Source organism: Bombus terrestris, chromosome 2, assembly GCF_910591885.1.
Source record: "Bombus terrestris chromosome 2, iyBomTerr1.2, whole genome shotgun sequence".
Lineage (NCBI taxonomy): Eukaryota > Metazoa > Arthropoda > Insecta > Hymenoptera > Apidae > Bombus > Bombus terrestris.
Window position 1 is genome coordinate 2,357,500 of NC_063270.1, and position 27,830 is coordinate 2,385,329.

General features: G+C 40.6%; 2 protein-coding genes across 7 annotated transcripts in view; one reads left to right on the forward strand and one right to left on the reverse strand.

Annotated features, from left to right (window-relative positions):
* The window catches only part of LOC100651746 (band 4.1-like protein 4A), a 62,562-nt gene extending 36,243 nt beyond the window's left edge, over positions 1–26,319 (reverse strand). For 2 of the 6 annotated variants that reach the window (XM_020868383.2, XM_020868382.2), the window contains exons 1-2: positions 23,876–24,469; positions 17,509–17,702 (exon numbers count right to left, since the gene is read on the reverse strand). In XM_020868383.2, coding sequence (XP_020724042.1) covers positions 17,509–17,622 — 114 coding nt within the window. In that variant the 5' untranslated portion in view covers positions 17,623–17,702; positions 23,876–24,469. The other 4 variants (XM_048409879.1, XM_012314659.3, XM_020868381.2 and 1 more) reach the window with 4 other exon arrangements.
* A 283-nt stretch (positions 26,320–26,602) lies between these two features.
* The window catches only part of LOC100651552 (thyroid receptor-interacting protein 11), a 44,845-nt gene continuing 43,617 nt past the window's right edge, over positions 26,603–27,830 (forward strand). Inside the window, exons 1-2 of the mRNA XM_003393514.3 lie at positions 26,603–26,889; positions 27,105–27,184. Coding sequence (XP_003393562.2) covers positions 26,787–26,889; positions 27,105–27,184 — 183 coding nt within the window. The 5' untranslated portion in view covers positions 26,603–26,786. The remainder of the gene's footprint in view (positions 26,890–27,104; positions 27,185–27,830) is intronic.

A 27,830-nucleotide genomic window follows, 5' to 3' on the forward strand; every position in this document is an offset into this window, starting at 1 on the left:
AGAAGCTCCAGCAAGAAAATTGTGCTCTTAGAGGAAGTCGCGCTGCCACTGGCGAGACAAGCCTCTGAGCAACAGAGTAAATAGGCACTCCGTGCGCACAAAAGGTACGCAGTGCGTAACATTTCACCTGCAACAGCTTCGCACCCATAGGCTTTCAGCGGAAAATGCATCGTTGGCTGCACGAGCAACACCACTGACACCACGGGGGATGTGACGAGGGATAAAGAAAACGAGTACCACGACCGGCTAGTCGCTCGCGATTCTGCGCTAGCGACTTACCAGCCTGCCGATCCATCCTCCTCCTCTTCCTCCTGATTCTCTTCTTCTCCTCCTTTTTCCGCGCGCGACAATTTCCTTTCGAGTGTATGCTACTCCCTTCGATTTTGCTCTGTGCTTCGCGGCCATCGTGGCGCGCGTACAACGATGACTATCATTGGTAAATGTACGCAGTTCGTTAGTGTGCGTCATCAAGGGAAAAAATTGATTGTCCGATAGATTGAGAATTGACGTTGCACGTTAGTAGTGGTTTTCGATGAAATATGGTGGATAAGGGATAGAAGGTAGGATTTCAACCGGTAGAAAAGTTTTTAACAAATTTTTAAAATGCCACTAGTTGGCATTAGTTAGCCTTGAGCTTATTGCATAGCAGTATTAAATGTACTCACTGCGCTATTCCGCGTACACGATGCAGGACTTCGAAGATATGTAAATGTTATTTATACAAAAAGTTACTTCACTGATTGCAAGTTGTTGGAAATGGCAGCTGCCATCGTCCCACCCTAAACCCTGTACACGGATGGAACGAGTGCTTTGAAGATAAAGTAGAAGAAATATACGTGATGTGAAAAAAAGGAGTTGGTACGTCGGTTACAGAATGATTGTGAGGCATGACCAAGAGAAAGTTATAACATAATAAAACAAACGGAAGATATTCTCCAAATTCTTTTGTACCCTCCGATTGTCTTTAACGAAATTTTATTTCAATAATGTGGCAAAGAAAGCCACCGTTAATCCATACACACAATCATCCCCTTCGAAAACTGTGAAAACGCTAAAATAAAAAGAAACATTTCAGTAAGTGTACGGTGTAATTAAATCCACAGATACGTATTCACTTTAAAAAGTGGCAAAAAACAAAGGAAGTGGTTGAACGTTATTAAATGACAAGTTTCGTTACACCGTGTTTCGTGAACATACTTCGCGTGGCTAGAATACTAGTTAGTGAAATCTACCACGCAACTTGGCCGAGGCAGTGCAAAAACGAGGATTACTCTAGTAGATCTCTTATTTTCTTTCCCGTAAGCTGTAATACGATGAAGTTGGACAGCTTAACGCGATTAATATAATACGTGCGGCCTAACATCGTCCTACTTCTGCGAGAGCACGACAAGGGAGAGTACATGGTAAGCACTTAAAAGCGTGCTGCGTCACGCGGCCTAGAAAAAGCGAAAGATCGAACGGAACGTGTAAGTGTGTGGACCGAGACGGCGCGGCGTGGTGTAACAAAACTAATAAAAGTACAGAACAACCAACTTGAGAGGGAACGAACGAGAAGGAAAGTAGTCGAAAAGGAAGAGGAACAACGACGCGTCGACGATGTCGAAGGAGAAGATAAAGAAGAGGTGGTTCTCTTCCCTTCTGGCCCGAGGCCGAATGGACCTGGGTATAGGTCCAGGAGGTAGGTAATCATCTTCAGGTTGCGTGCTCGCTCTTCTGTTCACCAGTCACTACAATCGTGTTTCTTTCATTTTTCACATACGTTGCAGGCAAACCGTTTATTTAGGCATACCGCCCTCTCTTTCTGTCTTCCCGTTGATCCCGTGGTGGCCGCTACTTTTCAACACCCGGGGCTAGGGTTTGTTGTGGGAATCGGAACACGTAAACGCGAATCAGGGGCCCCCGAATCAGACGTTTCGCGGGAGAATCTCGTCGTTTAGCTACGAAACCTTCAAATTCTCGATGAATACCCCTTCCACCGTGATTCGCTGCATTCTACAGACTCGCAGAAAGAAGACATTCAGCGTAACGCCAATTGGTCGGCATAATTTTACCGTGGCAATAATTGACCTTGGCTTGTTCTCTGTTGCAATTCGTTGGGGCTCATCGACGATGCTCTGAGAAAAAGTGCTGATCGCTGCTTCCTCGTCTGTAACCGCCCGAGAAACGACCTAGCTGGAGGAGTCTGGTGGTGTATTTCTTGAAGAAAACAACGAATTACTGATGGTCAACAGGCGATTATTAAGGGATTTAATTGCGTTCGAGGATGACAATTAGACTGGTCGTCGATTCTTTTTAATTGCTTCTTGTCGGCCGCGAGACTTGCACACTACCATTTGAAGGAAATCTATCGCTGTTATCGAATACATGTATATATGCGACTGCGTGTTGCTAAGTAACAAATATTATTTTAGTCGTTAAATTCAGAACTAGTAAAAATTACGTTCCTTTGAATCAAATATGTATTTTTAGAAATAAGGTACAATATAATAAATAAACTTTTAAATTGGAAATATACGTCGAAAATTGTAATATCTTTTAACTGGTGCGCCAAGACGAACTGCAATGTTACGAATTTAGAATCTCGAACGAAGAAGAAAATTGTTGATCTCGAAACGCAACAGATGACCTTAAAAACCTTATGCAAAGATAGATAAAGATTAGAAAGATTAGAACAGTAACGAAGCAGAAAGCTTGTCACGGTGAAAATGTTGGTCGCGACTTTCATTTGACATCTCCAGAGCGATGGCTTTAAAGGTATCAAAGAGCACAAGGAAGGTACAGTGAGCAACGTTAATAATACTTCGAGGCACGATTCAATCTTTCTTCTGCTTGGATATTCACTCTCATCTTGAGGACGATCTTCCATCGGGCGCGACAAAAAGAGCCGTTCGTATATAGCGCGTTCTTTTGACGAAGTACTCCGTGCGAAAAAAGTTTTAATTTCGCCATTAATTTACAAAAACGAAAAAATGCAAAGTAAAAAAGATTTGTTTAAAAAGTTTGCAAAACCGCGTACATATTCGTTGTTTAATATTTCTTAAACAAGGCGAATTCGAATGTATTTTTATTATTCGAATTGCGCTAGGTAAAAGAAAGGAATTTACGATCTTGCGAAAGAACAAAGGTATCCTGATGCTCGACTGCTTCGTTACAGTTTGTTGCGCCCAAGAGAAAGAGAATTTTCGTTAACTTTAACGACCAAACTTTCCCTGCTGCTAACAGGAGATATAAAAATCCGAAACTTTTAAACCACTCAAGCAACAAGAGCCATCCCGTAAACGGGGGAGTTTACTTGAAAACGTGATCTTTATTCATAACGAATCGGAATCTGAATAATCAATACGTCTACCGTGAAGAGAAAAGGGGAGAGAAACGAGGAAGGAAAGGAAAAGCTACAAATGAAACGAAGGAAGAAAGAAAAGGAGAATGAGGGGGAAGGCCTTTTTACGGCTTGTTACAAAAATTACGATAGCTCCCATCGTTCGCCGGAAGGGAACGAAAGCTCCTGGCAACAAAGCAGAAAATTTCAGACCGGTTTTTCTCTCTTCCTCGTTTACGTCGTTGCTACTTTTTGCAAACGACCGCAGGAACGTCGATGAAAAGTGTTGGCGAACAATGATCCTACTCGAAAAACTATCTCCTTAAGAGATTACGCCTCTGGTAAATTACATTAATAAGCATTGCTCGTAGATAATTGGTTCAAGGTAAAAAAGAAACCAAGGAAAGGTATGAAACTTGTTCGAAAAGTGAAAATTTCAACGAACCGATAGCCAAGAAGAAATCCCCTTCAGAGATGTTTCCGGCTCGCTTTCTTTTCATTCCCGGTCGTTTCAACTACGCGAACTTCTCCGCTCCTTTTGCCGAGAATTGGCCGCGAAATGCACGTAGAGCGAGCTCTTCTAATCAGGCCTCGTTGAAGGCTCGCCTTCTACGGATGCCACGGATCGTGAACGTAAATTGCAGGGAGATGTCATAGGAGGTAATTGGACGATGCCTCGGAACGCTTGAAAATTATTCTAACGAGACCTACGAAATTTCCCTTGACCGGACGTGTTTCATAAAGGTATCCTTCTCGTCCTATTTTATCTTCTACCGTTCTATCGTTTCATCATTATGGAATATTCGTATTTTGTTCCTTCGCATGGTCGAGCCTTTTTTTTATCCCATCTAAATCAGACGAACAAGTTTTTGTTTGGAAAGCAGCATGGCACGATATGAAAGAAAGATCGCGGTGAAAAATTCGTTTCGCAAACAACATATCGCGTTAAAAAATTTATGCCAGCTAAATGTCCTATCCATTAAAAGTGATACGAACCGAGATACAGGGAGGCAGGATTTGTGAACGATTTTCCTTGCTTTTACGTAATTTTCTGTCAACCTTCTACACCCCATACAGGAATTTATATCTCAGATAAACGTATCCCGAGTCGAAAGTAAATCGAATAAGAACAAACTTTTCGAGCTTGTTCCTTCGATTCCATTTTCACCCTCGTTTCCTATAAAACCTTAAAAGGCTCGATTTCTAGTAGCCTTTGCTAAAAGGTATTATCATAAAATTGCACGTGCACTTTTTAATATGTTCACAGCAAATTACTCGCATTACCTCCGATTCCTCCGTACAGATATCCTTCATGAATCAGAAACAGGGGCGCAAAATGCGTGGAACGTAGCGTCTGTAGCCACTCATTAACCAGCTCTAATATCCGAACAAGCGATAAACAATATGCAAATTCGATCGAATCGAGTAGAAGAGGCGCGATGGCAACGACACGGGAGCGGTGTATCGACGATATCTGGTTCTGCCGGAAAGGGTTACATTTATCCGGTCGCATTATCTTGACGCATGACCATTCTTCCAGGCTGTTCGGTTACGCGAGACTGGTTCTATGATCGGCGATATAAAACCGGGAAGATACCGACCGTATACTGGTATATCGATGGCGAGAAATAGTGTCTATAAGTATCGTGGTTACTAACCGAACGACTCGACCGTTCCAGCTCTAATAATCCGTGATATCACGCTACCCTTTTCTCGGTCTTTTCCCTCGCAGTGTATCCTGGCTCATCCTTGCCTTTCCTTTTTCTCTTCCTCTCTCTCCCTCTCTCTCTCTCTCTCTCTCTCTCCCTCTCCAGATACATTATCGTGTTCCTCCTTCCTATCCTTGCTGCTTCTCTCCAATAATAAGAAACTAAGAACCCGTGCGCGTTCCACGAGAACAGAACAGAAAACCGAACAGAACGGAGCAAGCATCGCGACGTAGCCCGATAATTGAAATTGATGTAATCGCGGTGACGTTCCGACACAACGAGACTTTTGCAACCGGCCCTCGTGGAACTCTATTAATATACGCCGCGTTTACGCCCGGGAACGATAAGCGGAATGAAGACAGAGGCAGGATACGCGCGTCGCCTTTTTCATCGAGTGGACAGTAGGTTGCTGTGTTCCACCGACATACTGCGAGTTCCAGCGCGTTCGACACGCGGCTCGCCATGAGTAAGCTCGGGCATAAGCTCGTAAATTGATTGCGAAACATGCTACGACGGAATCCCGATTGGTCGGGCCGTTCCTTTCTACGGACAGATGTCACGATAGCTAGCGACTTGAATGACGAGTGGTAAAACGATCGATTTCAGGAAGTGGTGTGATTCAGAGTTTTTAAATGTGGGACTACTTGCGGTGGTATTTCTCCGTGTGACTTTACAACCTCCATTCGGCGAGCTTGTCGTAGTCATTCAGCGCGGTTAGAGGAAATGATACTTTCGTCAAGTAACTTACTCGCGCAGCTTCGATTAAAATTTGCGTTGCACTTTATCAATGCTTCGACACTAACAACATGTTAAAAAATTCGATGATTTTTTAAATTATCTTCGCGTTCCATACGAAGGTGAAATAAATTATTGACATCTATTGTCATAACAATTGATAAATTAATCGAATCGATCGAGTCCACTAGAAATTTTGACCTATGAGAAAAGATACGATCGCAACACAGGTATCATGGAATTATATTTACGCGTGCTCGCTGGAACGACATTAATCGATCAAGGAAACGACGATCAAATTTTTTTACACGAGAACTTAGGATTGTTACTCAAACGCCATTGTTACATACGGAGCATCGCTGTATTCTCTCGTTAATCCCTGAGACCTTTCATTGTTGAAAAAGGTCGTCACGAGGCAGCCTTTGAACACTTTGGAAAAAACGAAGAAAAAAAGAATTGGTAACTCGATTTCTTTCCGAATATCCCCCAATCAAGTCATTCAAGTTTAAAATTCGTCCGGCATGTATAATATAATAGTCGAGGGACCTGGCGAACGCGTAACGAGGGAATTTTTTTTTAACGACCATTCCTCTCTTTCAGAACAAATTCATCGGCAGTGAATTTAATATATACCTGGATCTATAGTGAAAGGGAAACGAGGATAACAGAGCGTGGAGAGGCGCAGGGGATTGAGGGGGGACGAGAACGAGAGCGATCTACGGGTATAATTAGACTGGTTTCAATTTCATCGTAGAGAGAAACTTTTATCAGGATCGTCGCTCCAGACGTCACCCGGAAACGGAGAAGGATGGACGAAAATCGCTTGGAAAGTTCGGCAGAGACAGCACCGTCGCAATTCGAGGAACGAGGTTTCTATTGTCCGTAATTCGCGCTTCATGCACCCCTATCCTGCCCCACTCGATGGTTCGCGAGTAGTCGCCTCCAACTTCCGCTTTTTGTTCAAACACGATTCTTCGATGACTTTCGTCCGACGGATTAACGCAAAGTCAAATCGAACCAATCAGGGCTGATTAAATTATGTTCCTCGAGGAAAGTTCAACTGGTCTCCCGAACCAACCTCGCTCGAATTTTCTTTTGTTGACCGTCACTAGATAGCGAAGGGTGAACGCTCGGGGCCAGAAGGGATGGAAGGTGCCTCGGAGGATGATAATTGTCGAACGGAGCAAACAGCATCGTGCTCGTTCCGCACGAATCCTCCCGTTCCGAGACTGAATCTACCGAGAACCTCATTTTCTTCGGTCGTGGGAACTATTTGCGGAAATTCCGCGAGCTACAGCAAACAATGCGGCGAAACAACAAACGCAGTCTGTTCGTTGCACTTCCATTCGCCAGTTTCGATTTCCATAATTCGCGATTGTCATCGCGGAGGGAAAAACGTTGACGTTGGCATTTCCTCGAACCAAGTGAAAAGAGAATTTGCTCGGAACTGTACTTGGCTCAATCGGACTTTTGTTTGTATTTAACTGCAACGAACGGTTTATTCGATTTGTTGTTGTTTGCCAACGAAAACAGAACTAACTGGTCTGAATTTAAAATTAAGCAAGACATGGTGATGGAGTGTCTGTATTCGATTAGTAATGCTTTCCAATTTCCCAGAAGATTATCGGTACATGCTCCATCTCTTATCGTCTTCTTCCTAAAAAAATATCGCGCACTAATTGTGTACAATTACGCGTTATTACTCTTTACATTTCATAAACAGTCAGCTCGATCAGAGACGAATGTGGCAATAACATGATAAAAATCCTATAAAACGGTATAAAAAGTACAATGGATATTTACTCGTACGTATAGTTCACGCTTGGGGTAGTCGGCCAGTGCAGAGATACACACGAGTAATGAAATATTCATGAAACTCGATGTAACGCATAATATAACGTATTTATCCCATGTAACGTTTAAATTAGTCGTATTTCCCACCCGGGAGTGAAGTTGCTTCGAATCGCATAAATTATACCCGGCGAATATATAAAACGTGTTTGCCTGATATCCGACTGTTAGTATCGAGTATCATTCATATTTTGCCACTTTAAAAATTTTTATTTTTTTATCTCAAACATGTTTTAACTTAATTATTCCGCGATTATAAATTTTTGAATTCAAACTTTCCATAGAAACACGAGTTACATCTTATAACCATTTTAATTTTAATGTTCGACGTATTCCCTTTCAACCAAAAATTTTCGAACGTTATTTATTAAAAAAAGAAACGAAAGTCTTGGAATATCGCAGTAGGAAACACGCACCGAAAATATCACGCTGAGCGTCACGACTAAGCCACTTCAGATATTTTTAACCGATCGAAATTCCATCGCCGAATATCCCATAATTAGGGCTGCTTCGGGGTAGGATCGCTCCACCATGTGAAAAAAAAAGAAAATGGAAGAGAACGCAAAAATAAAAAAAACAAGGGAAAAGAAGGCGGTTTGGAAACATCTCCTCTTGTCGTGGAAGTTTCGTGTCGGTCGCGGACTTTATTCCCGAAAAATTCAGCGGGCAAAAGACAAGATTACCCTTTCGAATCGAGAATCACCGGTCGACCGAACGTTTCATTCTAACAGCCCGAGGGAAGGCATTCCAGGGATCTCCTTCGGCGGAGCATTCCGAAAGTTTTCACGGTCGCTGTTAATCGGTACGGGCCCCCATAGACGGTGATTCCCTCTCTAGGCAATAATTTCCTCGTTTTTAATGTTTGGCGGTGGACTGCTCGCTCGGTTGCGCGCTTACACGAACGCACACGTGTCCATGCTGAAATCCGTGGCTGGCTATTCGAGAGCAAAATGTTCGCCAAGGGAACGGAAAAGGTACGAACTGAACGAAGGAGAAAGAAACCGAAGTTAAAAGCCGCGTGAATTAGTGTGCAGGGTGGATGAGGGAGTTACGGGGTTGCCCCGTGGGGAAGTGGCCCACCAATTTTAGTATATCGCCTAATAACAGACCAGCCAGAAGAAGAAGAAAGTGCCCCGGGTACCTCCATGATACGTACGTCCCTTGTTCGTGCTGCGCCACCCATAACCCACCGCTGACTTAGCCTCTGGTCACGGGAGGTGAGCTTCGTTCAACCAAACCCGCAGCCAAACGGAATATTGTTGAAATTATAACGCGGCAACGATGACGGCACGACTCCTTCGTCTGTCCAACTTAATGGAGGTACTAAGTAGTGATCGAGTTATTCGATGAATGATCCCCGCGTTTGGAGAGAAAGCGGATTCTTTCTCGTACATCTTGCGAAATTATCTGAGGTTTGATCTCCTTAATCAACGAAGGGCAAGTCAATCCCTATCTGTCGAGCTCGCCTGCTTTAGATTTGAACATTTCTAGTTCTGTAAAAAAAGAATACTGTATAACCACTACCATAGTGGGAAGATTCAGATTCCAATTAAATGCTACACCAACAATCCATTCGTTTTCCGATTATTTACAGAAGAATCACTGCATACATTAATTTTTCCATCTTACCTGCATCCATATAATATTTCCTTTCCCCTTCGTACTAACCTTCCCACAACACAAATTTCAATCTGCCGTTCTACCATTCCCACGGTCACCAACTCTCGTATAACCAAAATCATTATCTTCCCGTATCTTCTCATTCGTATAATCATTTACGATCGTGATTGCGATCATCGAGACACCGTTCAACAGCTTCCTCGAATAGAAATAGAATAACGCGACGAGTTGCTCTCATCCGGTCACGCCGCATTACGCAATATTTTAAATATCCACGGGAGAACGCGCTTCTTCTTTCCTGGCTCGGTTAGAATCGCGCGCGAGTTCAATGAAACCGAACGTCCGCCGATAAGTACGACATTCCTGCGTGATTATGCACGATTTTGATTTAGCCTAGCTACACGCGATCAATAGTCCCGCATCCACCTAGCCATCAACCAGTCACGATTAAATGAAGGCACGGTCAATCGAAAAATAGGGTGCTGTTACCTACATTTGATTATTTTAACGGTTGCAAACGTATTTGAACTAGAATTTACTGTATATATTAAAAGACTGAGAGTCAATAAAATATTGAGCTTTTCGAATATCAAATTAATCAACCCATTATCAATTATCGAAAAACCGATGAATTTTTTCTATAAGTTCATTTGTTGCAATCCTATGTAGAACTTTACTAGTTCACAATAATTTCTACAACTGCTTCAACAAAGACAGCTTCACGATCAGCTATGTTGTTTAAGTGCAACAAATGCAAGATCGGTGTTAAAGATTCGATTCGACTACACTTTTCTGTATTAAGACTCTCGATTTATCAAACTTAGATTAAAACGTTTACTCTTTCCCTTTCATAGAAGGTATTCGAATCATTAATATCTGCCATACAATGCTCACGATTCAACCTTCTGTACGAAGACGTTCTCTCCGGTTTTCCGGTCAACTGGGCCTTACGAATAATCGTTGTTACGTGCGACACTCGCGTCATGGATCGCGAAAACGCCGCCGCGCCACGCCGTATCTTGCTGAAGTGCGAACCGAGCCACAGCAGCAAGCATTGCATCGCAAGAAAGGACGATTATAATTATAGGTAATAGTTAATAATTAATAATAAAAGTAATACTATAAATTTAAAATAAAAGTAAGAATTAATAGGTAGTAGATAGGCGCGCAACTCGAAGCGCATTAATTAGAATTAATTAGAGACGTTTCACGAGCGGCGGTCAACAGACCCTTTATACAGGACTAGTGGAACCCCCCCAGACAACGCGATGAATATCAATCTTCGGACAACCGATTTAATACGACTCGCTGTTACCTGCGCGATACCGGTCACGGTTTCTTGGCCAAGAACGGGAAACGCCGTTAGAGCAGCAATTTCGCGTCAAATTCTTTCGATTCTGACGCGCTATGAACTTAGAACGTTTAACGGGAGTCCTGATATACCGATTCCGGTATATTTAATTATTGCGATTGCTTTTTTAATAAACGATCGGTGTAGAATAGGTAGCGAGATGCCGCAACTTTGGTCGGAGTGGTTCTAGCATAAGTTGCGCGTTAATTTGAGAAGGAAACACATAAAGTAATTTTAATTCTTGTATTTTCCATTTTGTAATATGAAATAGCAAGGTAAACGATGTTTCGTGACATATAAATTTTCAACCCCAAGATATTTGATCTCCTATTGGGAAAAACCGTATTATTGTTTATCGAATGTCATGGTTCATAGAAACAACTGGAAACATCAAATTCTTTTCCTTAAATTATTAGACGTTATCCAAAGGTCAGCTCTTTTAAAAGTTTTCACATGCGCAAAATGAACTTTGCCATATTCGGAAGAGGGACCTGTAATTATTGCGCTGGAACGCGGAGCGTAGTTGAGAGCGGAGTTAATTACTTCTAGATTTTATATACGTCGTATCTCGTTCGCGTAACCACGGACGGAAAGTCAGAAGTCAGTCTTTAGACGAGTGAATGATGAAGCGCGTAGGCAGGCGTCTTTTTTTCTCTTAATTGCACCATAATACACGGCAGTATAACATACTACTTCCGGCTGATAAGTAAGTAACACTTTGTTCGTGGTGGCGTAGCGGTGTATTGGCAGTAGTGTAACACGTGTTTCTTGGTTGTCATTAACGTCCGCCGTCGTAAAATGCTCGATTACCGCTGATCGATGGCTAAGAGCTGGTTAATTCGTGGTATAAACTCGCCTTTGAAGAATATCGATGTGCGCACGTCTTGAATCGCTGAATATCAATTTGTGAACACTCGCGCACACTAGCAGGCAATTAGCCCGCACCAATGATGACAAATTCCTCTCCACATTTTATAAATCGAGTCACTTATTAACCACCGTTGCCCAGAGTCGGGTGAAATAGTAATCAGCAATCGATTGAATATTTGAGATCGATTAATCTCCTTAATTCATCGATTACCGCGTAAACGATTTTCGATTTTTATCGAGAGGATACAATTATTAGCATATATTCTTTGTATACGTAAAGGTGAACAATTCTAAGAGCAATTATTATACTTTGAATATTTGGTACAAATTATGAACTACATTTATATTATACATCGTACAAAGCATGACTTATACGTCAATCTTCTCTAGCTGTACAATCGTTCCCATATAGATCACTACAAATCACTAGAAGGAACGAAAGTGAATTGCTTTGATGAAGCAAGGTATCTTCAACATTTAGAAGACACGAAACTTTGAGTTCGTGGACTTTCTTTAATGAGACACTATTTGTCCAGCGATAAATCATGACGAATACATTGCACACTGACGGATAGCTGGAAGTAGTAGATAAATCTAACAAGTTCTAAACCCGCCTATCGTTACAAATTGTTGGAACATCTTTCGGTTGTCGAGTAGTCGAACGATGTTTCCACTTTTGACGTTACGTTCGCGATATCTAATTAAAGGGAGTCGCGAATGCAGGGATAATTTACAAGCAACGAAGTTCCCTGGGCAAACTGAAACCAGCGTCTGATAGACAGCGCTGGCTAGAATGAATAATAGGGCAGTTACGTGCGCGAAGTGTCTTGGACTTAATGACCCGACCGCATGGTTGTGATGCCGTGAGCTACACGGTGTTTTACATTTCACGAACGATGCGCCCAGGAATCAGAGAATTAAGGTCGATTCACATTTAACGATGCGACAACTATCGACCAAGGAGAACAGTGTCGAACAAGAACCAGTTTCCAGACGTTGAACACAACCAATAAAAGACAAAGAAACTGATAAGAATTTGATCACATCTTATTACTCGTACAAGTAACAGTTTTAATGCCTTTCACGTCACCTTAAACAGAAATAATCATCCTAGATACAGGTATAAAAATGGAACTTAAGTAATCGACATGTTTTCTGTTACACTCATAAAACGCTGAATTATGCAGTAAAGTATGGAATTCTCATTTTAGCGTTGTTCGGGAACATCTATAATTTACAGGTTATTTCTGTGTAACGAACATCATTGGCATTTTATATTTGATATACATAATACCCAAAGATCGAGATAGGAAAGCAACCAATTCCAAAGGAAAACATCTAAATTAGCAAAATCTGAAGCGAGAAACCAAAATGTAAACATATATATTTGTAGGAAAACCCTTGTAATTGGTACAGTAACGCAATTGCAACGACGATTATATTTGTATATTCGAGATAAGAACAAATTGCAAGGCAAGCCTGTCGTTTTGCGTCAAATGCAGCGAAAGAAATTGCTAACACGAATCCTTGATCCTAAATATCAATTGCAGAAAATATTCGCAGCCGACACGAATATCATTCAGATATGTAGTTCCTCCGAAATCAATCTTCGCGTGAAAAGGAAATTACTTTCGGTCTCGGAACAGCGACCTACCTTTCTGTCAGGATTGGAAAGCAGGCTATTGTGAATCGAGCCTTATAGTAGGTGTGTCAATCAGTAGCAAAGTAATAGCCGGTTTTAAGTGTCGTTTCGCGTGCGTTTAATGACTAACGGAGACGCGAAACCGCGATTCGAGGACTATGGGATCGCCACGAAAGAGGCGCGTCCAATGCCGCGTAAGCTAGGAGGTTTACTCTAACATCGCGTGATAGCATCGTCGAAAATATGCCGGTATCGGGAACCACTGACGATGCTTTACGAAGGAACGTGGGTGAAAGGGTGTCCTTTTGAATGTAAATCAACTTGGCGTGTATCTGCTATAGATTACGGGTATATGAATGAATTTAGCAAGAGGCAATATCTCCCAGCAACGAAGACTACTGGTTATTATTGGACGAAACCCTTTTACGCTACGTGATGCAATATCTACGCGATGTATTGAATTGTCGACTTCGAATCATTCGAAGAGCAAATAAATCGGTTTGTAGGTTTATGAAAATTAGTGTCATCGATTATACAGTTTCTACATAGTAATTATTAACACGATTATTATCAAATATTCACTCTAAAACGGCAACGCAATAATATAAAAAAGGGAACCCCTGGTATAGTAATAAATTCAAACATCACAGCAAAACATTCCTTTCAAATCCTGCACAATATAGTTGATAAAACGGCTGAAATTAAAAATTAAGATCTACTCTATTTTTTGTCCAATATCACAATCAACATTCAGAAGCGTACGAAACCGAACAACTACCGCTCGAAGATTTGGATCATAAAGCCAAGAGAGTAAAGAATAAGCCAAGAGTAAAGAGAGGCCATTCCACAAGATTAACCATGAATAAAGTAAATGAAAAAGGTTTTAAGTCTGGGTTCGTGGCATACCGTGCTCGCGGATACAGACATCAATGAACATCGAAACCGTCAATAACCGACATCCACCGGTGCAATCTTGATGGCAATTAAACCGCATCACAGTGCATCATTAAATCATAAACCTTCGTCGGCCAGTTTATCCGCTGGATTTCGCTCTCCCACGCGCCAAACGGCCGTTAATTTGCCACCGAATAAAACTAAAGAAAGCCTCCGGCTGTCGGGTCTTCGTTCTCCGACCGATCTGACCCGTGCACACCAACAAACAGCCATCCTTAACTGCCCACCGTGACCTTCGATTAATGATCACTGAGTTGGCCAATTACGATCGATAATTTCACATTTTCTCTACATACAATCGATGGTGGTCGTCGTCGATCGATCGCACTGTCCACAATCCTCGCCAAAATGCACAATCACAAGAGATAATATGATTTAAAATGTATATATGTTTTAAACCACGTTGTGTAACTTTCAAGTAATCAAGCAGCTGCCCGAACATTTTATAAGACAGTTTTTAAATGCAATATACGATATAAGTCCAAATTTTCAAGTTCCAATTGAAAAGAACTTTTTTCACATTTGAATGAAAAGATGCGGATGATTGGTCCAATGTTGATTTAATCGCGAAGCGGTACTGTATGGTTCGTTTGATGGTGAGCTTCTACTTTGTAAACTTGTTAAACGCGTTAAATTACTTCGACATCTTGTATTCTCGATTCATCCAAAAAATTTACAAGAAAGCGTATCAAAAGTGCAGAATCTCAACGCTCGTTGAAAAGGCGACATTCACTGCTGTGTAAGTACTTGCATGTACGCCACGAAGGAAGATTGAATCGTGGCGTGTCTGAGAGGTTTTTAGCGTGACGCGCAACGTCGGAGAAACGTGTGCAACACGGGTGCGTTGCTGCTCTGCGTTCTTGCCTCCGGCGTGTTATAGTAGGTCGTGGCGTTAAATTTCGGACGATGATTTGTGCGCAGAATTGGTCGCGGTGCGGGCGTGCTTCGCGCGCGCAATTGCCGCGACGATGAAATATGGAATGCGTGAGGTGACCTGTTTTATGACCGGGTATCCTGCTCGCGATCGACGATGAATCTTTGAAAGGATCGGTATTTTTGTCGTGAGTCTATATGAAATATCCAATATAAAAAAAATTGTTGGATGAGAGATTCAAAATAATTTGTGGATGTTGTTATTTTGGCCGATGGCGCAGTATATGCCAATACGGTGATTTTGGTATTTTAGAAGCAGAAAATACGATTAAAACAATATGCCACATAACTATCCAGAAATAACACTGAGCAACAAACTCGAAATAATTTTGTTCACAAATACTAGAAATCTACAAAATTTAATATTATCAAAATAAATGTACAAATGAGTCTTCTTTCATCGAAAATAGCTTAGTAATTATAATCGACATAAATTGATAATTCTTAAATGTAAGTTATGCTTTATCGTGTAGTCCTTGATATAAATAATACGATTTATAAAATGGCTGTAGGTTGATCCTTTGCGAATTCCTATCAGAATTGAGACATTTATTAAATCGGCATGTTTCGTCGAAAGAAGCGCCAGTCATTTCGCTCCCCTTAATGAGCGTACGTGATGGGCATATCGATAATTATTATCGATGTATCGCACACGACAATATTTAGATACGTTAATCGTTTTACACCTGTGTTAAATGGCGAGTAAATGTACATTTTCCACATTGTTACACGTATTATAAGACTGATAAATGTTTAAATTAAAAATATTGTACGTTTAAGACAAAAAATGTTTTTATGCCTTACTATTGAGAGAATTGGGGGAACGGTTAAATAATCAAATTTTTATTAAACGCAATACACTGTTGAAGACCTTTCTAAACATGAAATATTGGAGATAGAAAATTGTTGCATCGAGCACCAGTAACAAAAAATATACGACTCTCTTCTGACTACTCATGCAATTAAAGTATGTAACCTATGCAGTTAGCAAAACATTCGTTATTTAATACTCCACACCTTTTTGCAAACTAACGTTAAGACTTCAACGTATTCGCTAAAAAAATTCATCAAACGCTTAATGCGCTAATGAAATAAGAAAAATTACATTCCGTTTTCTGAATTACCGCATTTTTTCTCATTATTTCCTACACTATGTTCATTCTAAAATATTAAATCACAGATTTAGTCAAAACATTCCAACAAATCAGAGTAACAAATTTTACAAATTCTAATGTAATAACGTATCACTTCTCAGATAAAAACAAGAATTTTGTTTAATTCTTGTGATGCGAGGAAATATCACTTTCATCGATGAAAGTGCCAGATAGTCAGGTAAATCGTATCGAAAGAGAATATCTGTAGCAGATAGACAATTACGAAACAACAACGCAATATCTACGGGCAAAAGCAATTAACAGCATGTTCATTACGTGACGCGTTTGCGCGAAATTGCCCCATGAACTGATAGTCATTCTAAAATAGACGAATATCGCCCACTTTTGGCGATGGAGTTCTTAAATACTGAAATAAAGCGGGGTCTCTTGAAAATTATTTACTATTTTTACGAAACGCATTTAAACCCCGGGAAACAGGAAACGTTCAGACTGTAATTGGAATACCTTTCTGCCTTTTAGAATGTTGTGTAATTTGCTTGCAACATTCCATGTTATATTAAGGAGATAACGTGAAATAACGTATTTTCATCATGTTAACATGAAGTGGTTCGTCCGAAGTCCCGTTCAAGTATTAATAATATCAGGTGGAATCTATCTTGTTAATAGTAATGGATAAAATTAAAGATAAGTCATATTTTGTGCTTCAAATCATGCTATGCTGGAAATATGTAATGTAGCGAATTATTACACGTACAACATATGCATCTCCTCTGTTTCATGATTCTAAAAATAATATAATAACTACCCCACTTATAATATTATTTTTTCGTTGAGTACACTCATACGACACTATTTATTCGAATTTTATTAACACATTTTGCTAATTCGCAAATTTTCTCATATGCTTCAAAGCTTCAAAGAAAATTAAGAAATGGAAGATGGTAATTTTATTCAGTAGCTACACTAATTTAGCTTGTCCGTAGAGCAAACCACAGTGTCAAGGGATATCGTGTATCACGGTTTGATTTCAGCACGAAAAAGACACTTGTGTCGGACATAAAATTATTGTTAAGGGTATACGCGAAAAGGAACACGCGTTAGCGACGCAAGTTCGCCCACATCGCCTACCCACCTTTTATATACTTGATTTCTATTGCCAGAAAAGGCCTAAGCGTGGGTGTACGAAATTTCTGCGCGCTGTTACTAGGTTGTGCATAAAAAGACACGATTAATTTCTCGTAAGAATAATTTAACGATGTAGGTGTAACACATGTGTGATCATTAATGCATGTACTTACTCGCTATCGTAAATAGATGAAGCTCGCGGAAGGGCATTAATGGGTATCCATTGAAATCCAAGTCAATGAATATTCTAATTAAAAGACACAAAAGATCGGATAGAAACTCACCAAAACATCTTGCAGTAGTTCGTGTTCGTCGAGAAGTATCACTTTGCAATGAAGAAGACGGGGCCTACGGCTTCCGGCCGGCCGAAGTCCAGGGCAGAGCCACTCCACCACCATCTCTTCCTTCGGCAGCCCTCGTTTCCCTTGTGATTCCTTCCTGGCTTTACTCGTTCATCCGCTCATCGGTTTCGGTCATCCTGAAAGATGAAGACGACGCTGTAATCCGATCAAAACTATCGCCGTTGCAGCTCGTATATACTGATGCAGACGAACACGATCTAATCTCGACGTGTTGTCGGGGAACAAAGGATCAGAGTTGCGAGACATTTAACCCTTACGCGTTTATTAACGCGCGTTCTTTTTTAAAAGGAACGAATAATTTTTCGATCGAATACAGCCTCCGTGGCATTAATTTTTATACTTAAAATAATTAATAGATCTTAGAAAAACAACGAAAAGTAATCATTCACTAATTTTCCATCTATATTACATTCCCCTGAAATAAGTTTTCACCGTATTAATACATAACACACGATGACTAAATCTAACACGCTCGAATAATCATTTATTAAATATTAACTCAGTTATAATATCAGTATATTTGCAGTACCAGGATACTTGTTCAATTCTTGTTTTGTTAAAATAAGAAATACAATTAATAAACGAAATAAATTAATACCCGACGAATAATTCACTGCGATTCGAAGCGATGAATGAAGCAAACCTGAAAACATTCGGAGTTCTTCAAATGCGAGTTCAATGGGCCTAGGTTCAACGAAACCAATTAAAATTGCCCCGTACGATGAATGAATAAGTGGACGAATTAACTAATGCTTTTGAACCTAAGGGAATTACGTGCCCACCGCGACAATAGAATAATGAAACACTAACGAATCGCAAAAGCGTCAGGCTCGATGGCCTAACGATTCGTATGGCGGAGGTTGGTCGAAAAGAAAACTGACTCGTTGATCAGTCACCAGGAGGATATCGCTGGATCTGATCGTTAATCAGATAGATATCTATCTTGTGTCTTCCATGAGATCCGTGGACGGGACACGCTTGTACGACTAATAGAGTCGACTTCGTGAACAACAAGAAGAAAATGAGGAAGAAAGCGAAGGAAAAAGAGTAGGAATAGAGAAAGGAGGACATGAAATGAAGTTGAATTATCTACATCTCTGTTCGAAACGTCGTCGAAAAAGACGCGTATAAGAGTAGAATGATTGACTCGGTGCAATTGATTTCGTGATTTATGATATCCAGACACAACCGAGGAAGATCGAAAGTTGCTGAGAAGAAGAGTTCGTCTCCTGCAACGTTCGATCTTCCTTTTTCTTTAAAACGACAACCACCATCTAGAACCTAGGCGAACGTCGAGAAATCCTTCCGCGAAAACAATACAAAAAAATAGGTCCGATGAAAAGTCAACGAGGTGGTTCAAAGTGAGAATTGCTTCCATACTATTAAGATACATCACGCGATCGTACTAAGCACGATAAATTATCTACAATGCAAATTTCTACGGTACACAAATCTCGAAACGGCCTGCTCCATCGGCGCATTCTTTTTAAGTATATCAAGCAAATTTATGCACGCCTCTTTCCCGCGCATAATTACTGCGCTATAAACATTATTTACATAACAAGTTTAAGTAACAAATATCGTGGCGACGCGGTGTAAAATCCGTATGATGCGGAGCGGCGCAGCTAAAACAGTGCCAGCCGGTTTCAACTCGGTTAAACGTACCGAACACCGAAATACAACTCTGAGATTCAAACATGCCGCCGATGTGTATCGGGAACGTCGATCCTCCGCCAAACTAAGTACCTGCGTGCTGTAGTAAAAATCAACTTATCAATTAAATTACTCGATAAATCAACAAAATAGAATAACGTGAATATCAATTATCCGTCTTCTGATTTATACACGAGCCAAACTAGCAGCACGCGAACCGGCCGAGAAAATGCTCTCAATTGGAAATCCTCTCGAACGCATGCCAACAGGTCTCCGACAATGATTCAAATAATTTTTTTAATCCAATGCGACAGATGGGATTCTATAACAGGGAAGAGACCCAAGATGTAGCATAATTTTTTTATGAGTTTAGTGCGATAGTGATTAACAATACTAATGCCGCGTATTGTCGTTGCAGCAAAAACAGAATTTAGAAAGAGATCTTGACGCAAAAGGCAATAGCTAGAATCGGCGAATCATTTTACTAGCAAAGTTTGGACAGTAATACCGAGCATAACCAATCCACTATAACTAGACGATCACAAATTTATTTTCAACGCCTCAAACCGCGAGGTGTACTTCCTACTCTGACTCTAAAAAATCGTAAACAGTTCGCTACTCGCCGTTCGGCCACTCGTCTTTACCGTTAGCTCATAGTTCCGACGTAAGTAACATCTCGAATACGATCGCCTGACTATTCGACGCGCGCTCATCCGTGCGGTAACCCACGTGTATGTAGTATGTACGCGCGCTAATACTATACGAGTGGCTGTCACTTAAAATACCATCGCTTTGAGACCTGTTGGCATGCATCTCCACTTTGGTTGCTAGGCTGCAAAAAATTTACTAGCAAGCAAAACCTCCTGGAGCCAACGAAATCGATATGGAGATAAGAGGCGGCATTCGCTATCGCGATGCGGGTGTTCCATATTTATCGATGGAATATATTTAACTATCGATGGAAATATTAATACAAAGGCAGAAGCAGAGAACGAGTTGCAGAAGTCGATGATCGTCGCAAGACGTAGCGAGTTGAATTGTAGATATTTTAAAACGTTTGAAGCACGTAATATAAAGTGTGACGATCGTTGCATTATCATCGAGTTAAAAGAGAGAATTTTTTTTTTTTAATAAAAACATTGATCCAATTATAGTAAATTAGGGGAAAAGTTACGGTACTTTGAATTCTTCGAAACCTACGAGGTTTACGGTATAACTTTATACGTTTTATATTTATTCTGATTAGAGACTATGATTGTCAACGTAATAAAAGATTATGCGCACATATCGTTGATATCATTAAATTTCCAGTCTGATACTTTCAATACTTATATACATAAAACTACAAAATTACATAAATTATTAAAATCTAAAGATACGTTAAACGACTTTTCCACGACTTTTTCAGTCTCGTTTAAAATCGAAACGCCTACAGCTCTCCAACACAATGCATCTCTCATGAAACCCGATTACCAAGACACCGAAAGCACACACCATTATTGCAATTCAGCCAGAACATATTCACGATACGGTATCTCATTGTCTCAGGCTATTTATATCGCGACGCTATTCGCGTAGGTCACGGTGATGCACGGCCGAACGAACCGATTAAAAAGCGAAGGTAGCCGCTGCGCCGCGCCGCGCCGCGCCATGATGAGTGCATGTACGCCGCGAGTGCATCGTGAGTACACCGCAAAAAGGATCCAAGGGTGTATTGATAAATGCGCCGGTATATAGGCGAGGGTAAATCATCGAAGAACTTCTTTCTCGTTGGACTGGCACGTCGGTGCAATTTAAATATTTAAACTCATTAAGCCAGCGCAAAATTACGCCGCGAGACTCCGACCATTTCGCCATCCATCCAATGTATTTCAATCGCGGCGATTTGCAATTGAATATTTGTCCGTTCATTTTGCAATGTTCGAGTGGTTGGTCTTCGATTCGAGAAAGAACGTTCGTAAACAGTAGGAGGGCTGTTTCCCTCTCTTTTCTTTTCGGTCTGCTACCTCTCTGTCCATCCCCTTCTTCGAAACTGGACTCAACTAAAAATTGCGCGTGAACGTTGACCGGCGCAGCGCGCAATATATCAACCCTTGAGAAGAATGTCCCTACGCTCGACGAATCGCTAAGAAAATTAATGGTTCGTGCTTCGCATTCTCCAGAGAAGCTTTGAATGCCGAAGGTATCCTGTCGTTTGGAAAGTAGCCTTCTAGGTTCTGGTAACGCGTTCACGCTCCCGAGTGCTATTGCACCCTCGGTGCGTTCTCCTCCTGGCTCGCGCCATCGTCTCGCCGCGATCGTCGCGGTTTTGTGAACGTGTTCACGTATTATTCATTAGCTGACGCCGTTCACCGCTGTCACGCCGCCTGATGAATTATTTTATTCGTTCGTACACGCCGCGCGTACCAGCGTCTCGATGTCGAATTCTAATCGAACACAGCTGAAATCTAGTGTCTTTCACGTACAATCAAGATAAGTTATTGTGTGTGGATTTTTGCAAAACGGCCGTTGGAGTTGATGGGGTTGGGAAAGAATATTGCGAGACTTTCGAAACTCGTTGCTTGAATTTTGATCGTGTGGTAAGAATCAGGTCACTCGAGTCGTTCAGACATATGAATCGAGTCTGCTACTTTAACATATTAAAATTAATCCCATATCCACGAGATCGTACTGCGAATTAAACACAACAGATCACTCTGGCGTTAATGTTACACTCTCGCTCGCTTCGCGCAATGTATTCATACGAACATAAAGTTGACAGAAGAATAATCCTCGCGTAGCAATTAAGAGATCAATATTATTTTCTTAGCCCCATCGAACTATTAAAATTCCTTCTGAAAAGCCGACCTATTAATTTGAAATGTTATCGTCGATGCCTAACCTTAATCAATCAGTCATCACCCAGTCTTGGTACGTCGTTATCCAAACCGTATAGTACTTTCTCCTAACGAAATACGCCTACGTTTCTAAACGCGACTGCCTAAGACTGATATTCTCCTATATCTTTTTTTAGTAATAGATCTACAGAAATCAAGGTCAGGTGTGGTTCTGGCTGTCTATCGTTTCTCCGTGGCGACGAATATAATTGTTTCCCGTCACGTAGAAGCAGAAACTTTCGAGCGATAGACGCCCGTGACAAGTCGCTCCGGCAGAAGGTCAAGAGACCAAGGTACAACTCGCGTCCTCGTATCGCGGTGAAAAATGTCTGTTCAATGTGCCGAACTGTGGCGAGTGCCGTTGAACCCTGGCGAACGCGAGCTCCAATGTCTTGCTCGATGCATCAGTGAAACAGGTTTTGTATCCAGAATCCCCGAATCTGACCCGGGATAATAGAAACCGACGAAGCTTAACAAATTGCCACACGGTTGACCCTTATTGCGGAATTAATTGCAGACGAGCCTGCCTCGTTAGATTAACGCGTCCGTTTTGCTATTCGACTGTGACACGATATCCTTCCAGAACAAGAAAGAGAAAAAGAAAGGAAAGAAATAAGCTCGAATCGATCGTTCTCCTTCTCGATTCACAAAATTCGGGCTCGACCAATGATGTTTCGTGAATGGACACTACGGTCACGATTACTTTGTTCCGATGGTTGCGACGTCCTACATGCCGTGTAGTCGTTAAACGAGACAAGCTCCTTGAAACTGATGCAGTTAACCGATACGAAGCTGCAATTTCTTGTGTAAATATCGGCAACGATAGTACGCTGGCCTCGATTTCGTTTCTCGCTCTCCTTTATCCTTTTCAATTTGCGATTTTTATTCGGGAGAAACGGTCACTTTATGCGATTGATGATCAACCAATACCAAATGGCGGTTAAGTAAAAAATAGAATTTAGACAAGTAAATCGAGGCAACGGTGAGAACAACAAAAACAAATGCATTGTCTAATTAATCCAGTCAAGCCTACGAGATAGAATCTCGCGTGGAAAAACGAACGAATGGAGTCGTCCTTTGACTCTTTTGAGCCCCGTTTCCGGTTTCGTCTAGTCTCATCTTCTACGAACATCGACGGAGGACGCGACTCCCTCGATCCCCCTTACTTTATTCGTGCACAACTATTCGGGAAAAAGAAGCGCGCTCGTACAGCCCCATAATTGGTGCTTACAGCTAATAGCCCATTGTCTACCGTAAAGAAGCGGGAAAAATGTTTCATTTATCTGAGACGTTTTCAGAAGCAACATTGGAAGGGACACAAACGTCGACGATACGTTTCAGAATAGAATGCGAAGTGCGTTCTCGTCCCACATTAAGCATTCGTCGATCGGCTTTAAAGAGGCATTAAATTACGCCGACCATCAATTTTTCCCATTGCCCGTGTCTGGCCCTTCTATCGTTCGCTCATTGATAAGACAAAGAGAAAGAACACACCGTGACGAAGTATCAGGAATATTATCGCATCGAATACAAACGGATAAAGAAAGCCTAACTGCAAGAACTGGCACACCAAGTAGAAAGAAATCGAAATAATAAACGAAACGTCTGTTTAAAAAGCAGCGGTCGATATCGATATGATACGTTGAATGTCAAATCGAAACAAAGGCGTTTTCACCATAGGAGATTACAAAGGATAGAACGAAAAAAAGAAAGTAAGATTGGAGGTAAAGTTGGTAAGAACAGAGTTGAATGATACACACCTTGACCGCGAAACTTAGATCCCAGATCGAAGGTACGCTGTCGCCGCGTTGATCGATGCAGCACGTCCCGCTAGAAGGATCATCACACTTCCGGTGTGTCGAATCACCGCAGGGTCCATAAAACGTTTCTGTATTGACGAACGCGCGCACGAGTCACGATTCGCAGACGTACTATTTATAAGTATGTACGTCGAGAACGAAAAACCGAACAAAAACCGTGCGACGAGCGAAGCCAAGCCAAGGAATCGAGCTCCGTCGGTCGTTCACTGGACGCGCGTGAACCAATCGACACGGTGCTGGTGTATGCACTGTGACATATCAGGCGGTGATTTTCGTCTGTCGGGCGAACTCGGCGAGAGCGGGAGCTCGCCACGACTTAAACTGACCGCGCAGCGAGAATCGATGCGTACGAAGCAAGTTGGATCGGTAATCGATGACACCAGTGGATTAGACCGCGGGCCCGAGTGCACTGTGCCGTGCTGTGTGTCAAGAACAGGAGGAAGAATAGCAGCGGATAGAACCGCGTACAGAGCGAACAACGTCGTGCCAGGGCAGTGGCTTGGCTCGGATCAGACTGAGCCGAGTCAACCGTAGGATTCAGATGTGCCTTTACCTTGCGCGCCTTTCCTTTCCTCTACCTTTCCTTCGCCAAGCGTTCCGTCTTGCTCGCGCGCTCGGACGTCTCGTGTTGTTCACTCTGTTAATCGTGATCGCGTGGACAGTGACGTAGCTCGCCACTCGGGACTCTTCCTTTACCCGTTTCGCTCAGCCCTCTTCTTCCTCTCGTGTTCGAAACTGCGGCGCGTCACGCGACCACCAAAACTTTTTCAACGCCGATTGTTACTTGGTTAAGTTGTTGCGATTATACGACCAATTCCACTGGCAGCCAGCCTAAATCGACAGCACGAATTTTTCACCGGACCTGTTGCCAGAATCAGATAGTTTCGAAATAAATCATAATTGCCAGATAGGCGGAAGAATTATTGCCAATGCAAATCGATATTCATATAGACATTCATTATTGTACTATACATTATTGTACTAGTTCGTTCATCATGTCGTAGTTTATGCTATTATATTATTTATTATATTATTACATTTTTATTAGTTTCTAATTTGAAAATTATGAAATCGCTTGTTTCTAAGAAATTATTCGAATGCTATGTTCTCTTGTATACCGAATAAAATACTATTTTAAAATAGCTGTTTATTTTTTTAAATGACTACTGATTTATTTCCTATGTACCTACCATGAAAGCATGATCTTGCGTAGTTTAAGAATTATATCATCTTCGCACTAAGTAAACGATCTTTAAAAATGGTAATAATTAAATCATCATCCATTAATTTTCTGTCATTCTATAGAGTTTAAAATACATTAAAATTCTAATAAAATGAAAATTTACATGTGATTTAAAAGTTACATATAATTGAAAAATAAAGACAGCGTTTGTTTCAATGGAAAAAATAACCAGTTAGTGGCAGAAGAACTGTAACTAACTTTTCACGTAACTAAAAACGAGCCCGTTTACTCTCGTGTACTCGAGAAAAACGATACGGCACTGCGTGTAAGCACAGCATAGCGAAGCGTCTGTCCCTTTCTCAACCGCTACTCACCTTCCTCTGCTGAGGATCTCGGCCTCGTGCCCATCATTCTTCCTAATACTTTGGTACACGCCGCAGAGAAAGGAAGCCCCGTAAAAAGGTGCTGCTCCATAATGCCCATGCAATCGGGTTGACTTCCTAAAAATAAAAGGAAATACGCGACACGTGGATTAAAAGAACGAGAAGAAAAAGAAGAAAAAAGAGGTAAAATAGAAGAAAGGTTCCTTCAGAACAATTTCTGTCGAAAACTTTATCACTTTTCAAAATGGTATGCCACGACGCCGTTCCGAAAAGATTTTTTATTCTCGAATTAACATTTATCAAACTGGGTAGAGAAACTGGACAATTTATTTGCCAGGGAACGATAAAGTAAATTGACGCGAGAGCGTCCTATTTAAAACAGGTGTTACAGGTGCATGTTTCGTGGAACAACCGTAGCGTTTTCAAACGATTCCGGCGCTTCTTCTCTAGATTTTACCATGAATTAATATGTATTTCGAACATTCCAAATGACGTTTATTAAAATATTTACGCATTCACCTATAACGAATATGCAATATCGTATTAGATAAACACCGGAATATTGTGGTTAATATTAAATATAATAAAAACATTATTACTTCACTGATTAAAACGTCGTCGTAGGTCTATATAATACTTGATAAAATCAAAACGATTTTAAACTGATTGTATCAAATAGAAAGGAGATATCAATTACCTTATCATTCTTCTAGTTAATGATATTATATTGCGCATAACGATTTGGAATTGCTCGCACAAGAACTGCTCTAAAATGTTTCTCGCGAAAAAAGTGACAAATTCAGTCGTTAATACTGCACTCTTTAGATATATTAAAGAACTAAAAAGCGAGTTCGTCGATAAGAAAAGTCGCTCGATAAAAGTATGTATATGTTTTCCCGTGATAACATTGTAACGTTATAGATTGAATTAGGAAACTATTTTTATTGACGTAAGAACAAAATAAAAGGAGACAGTATATCGTAAATATCAATAATAATTTCAATAGATCAGATTTTATACCACCATATGGTACACTATTATTTAAGCTGAAAAGGTCCCGAGAAATCTAGTAATTTTTTACGTAATGTTGCCGACAATGCTCGCAACTAAACTTGTATGTTTTGCGAAGGTTACTACGTGCGAGGTTCCTGTTGGTTCATGTTTTGATATTTTTATGCCGTTAAGTAATGTAGTTTTGTCAAAATATGCAGTGCATATAAGTTTGAAAAACAGTGTTCATATAGTCTTTAAAAAGTACACTCAAGAATAAGTGTCGACGTGTAAAATGGCGTGGTTCGGTGACGGACTGCCTAGTTTGTCGAATTTAAAAGGACAGTTAACAAACTTTACAAAGGAAGTCTTATCGGAGGGTATAGTAGAGGAAATAGGTACGTACAATCATCTCTAAATCATGTAATCAATGTAAATCATAACCTAGTATCACGTAACGTCAATTACTGACGACTGTCAATGTAAGAGTTTATTTTATCGAGTGAGTGCGTGACGTAATGGCGGGAAATTCAAATCGTGAAGATATAAAATGACGAATATAACTATTCATAATTTCATCATTTACAAATAATATTATAATCTTTTTGTATAGACGAACGATCGAAAGCATTAAAGGAAGCGAACGAAAGATGCGTTGAATTGCAAGAAATACTCAACTCGAAAGACGCTGAAGTAAGTATAATTTTGGTTTTTAAATTGCTGAAGTAATTCATTAATTTATTAATATAAGAATTAATATAATATTAGCCTTGCATAAGAATGTCATTGAAAATATCGTTATATGGAATATACATATACATAATGTCCTGCAATATGTAATATTCAATAGGCAATTTTTTGAAAATGGTAATTCGTTAAATGTAAAAAATTGTCTTGAGTGTATTTATTTTTGTATTTTACTAAGTTTTCATATTTTCACGGTATCTCTAACATTATACTAATTTTGATTCTACTAATCGATCGCATAACATACTTTATTGCAAATTCTTTACATATACGCAGATGTTGACTACCTCGATAAGGATACAGTTACCTTGCAGTTGGAATTATTTTAACAGATGTTGCTTTCCATATTAAACGGGATTGAGTACTATGTAAACACGTTTACCTTATCTCATATGACACCAACCCCAAATCCTTTCAATTCTCAACAAGGAGCGATAGGAAGCTGTCCTTTATTACATAAGCTATCAATCATACTTTTCACGTAATAAAGCGATGCCATTATAATATTTTTTAGAGCATTAAACAAAAAAAGAAAAATAATGACATCGTTTCTTACCAATCTTTCAAAAGAAAAAAAATACCATTCGATTTC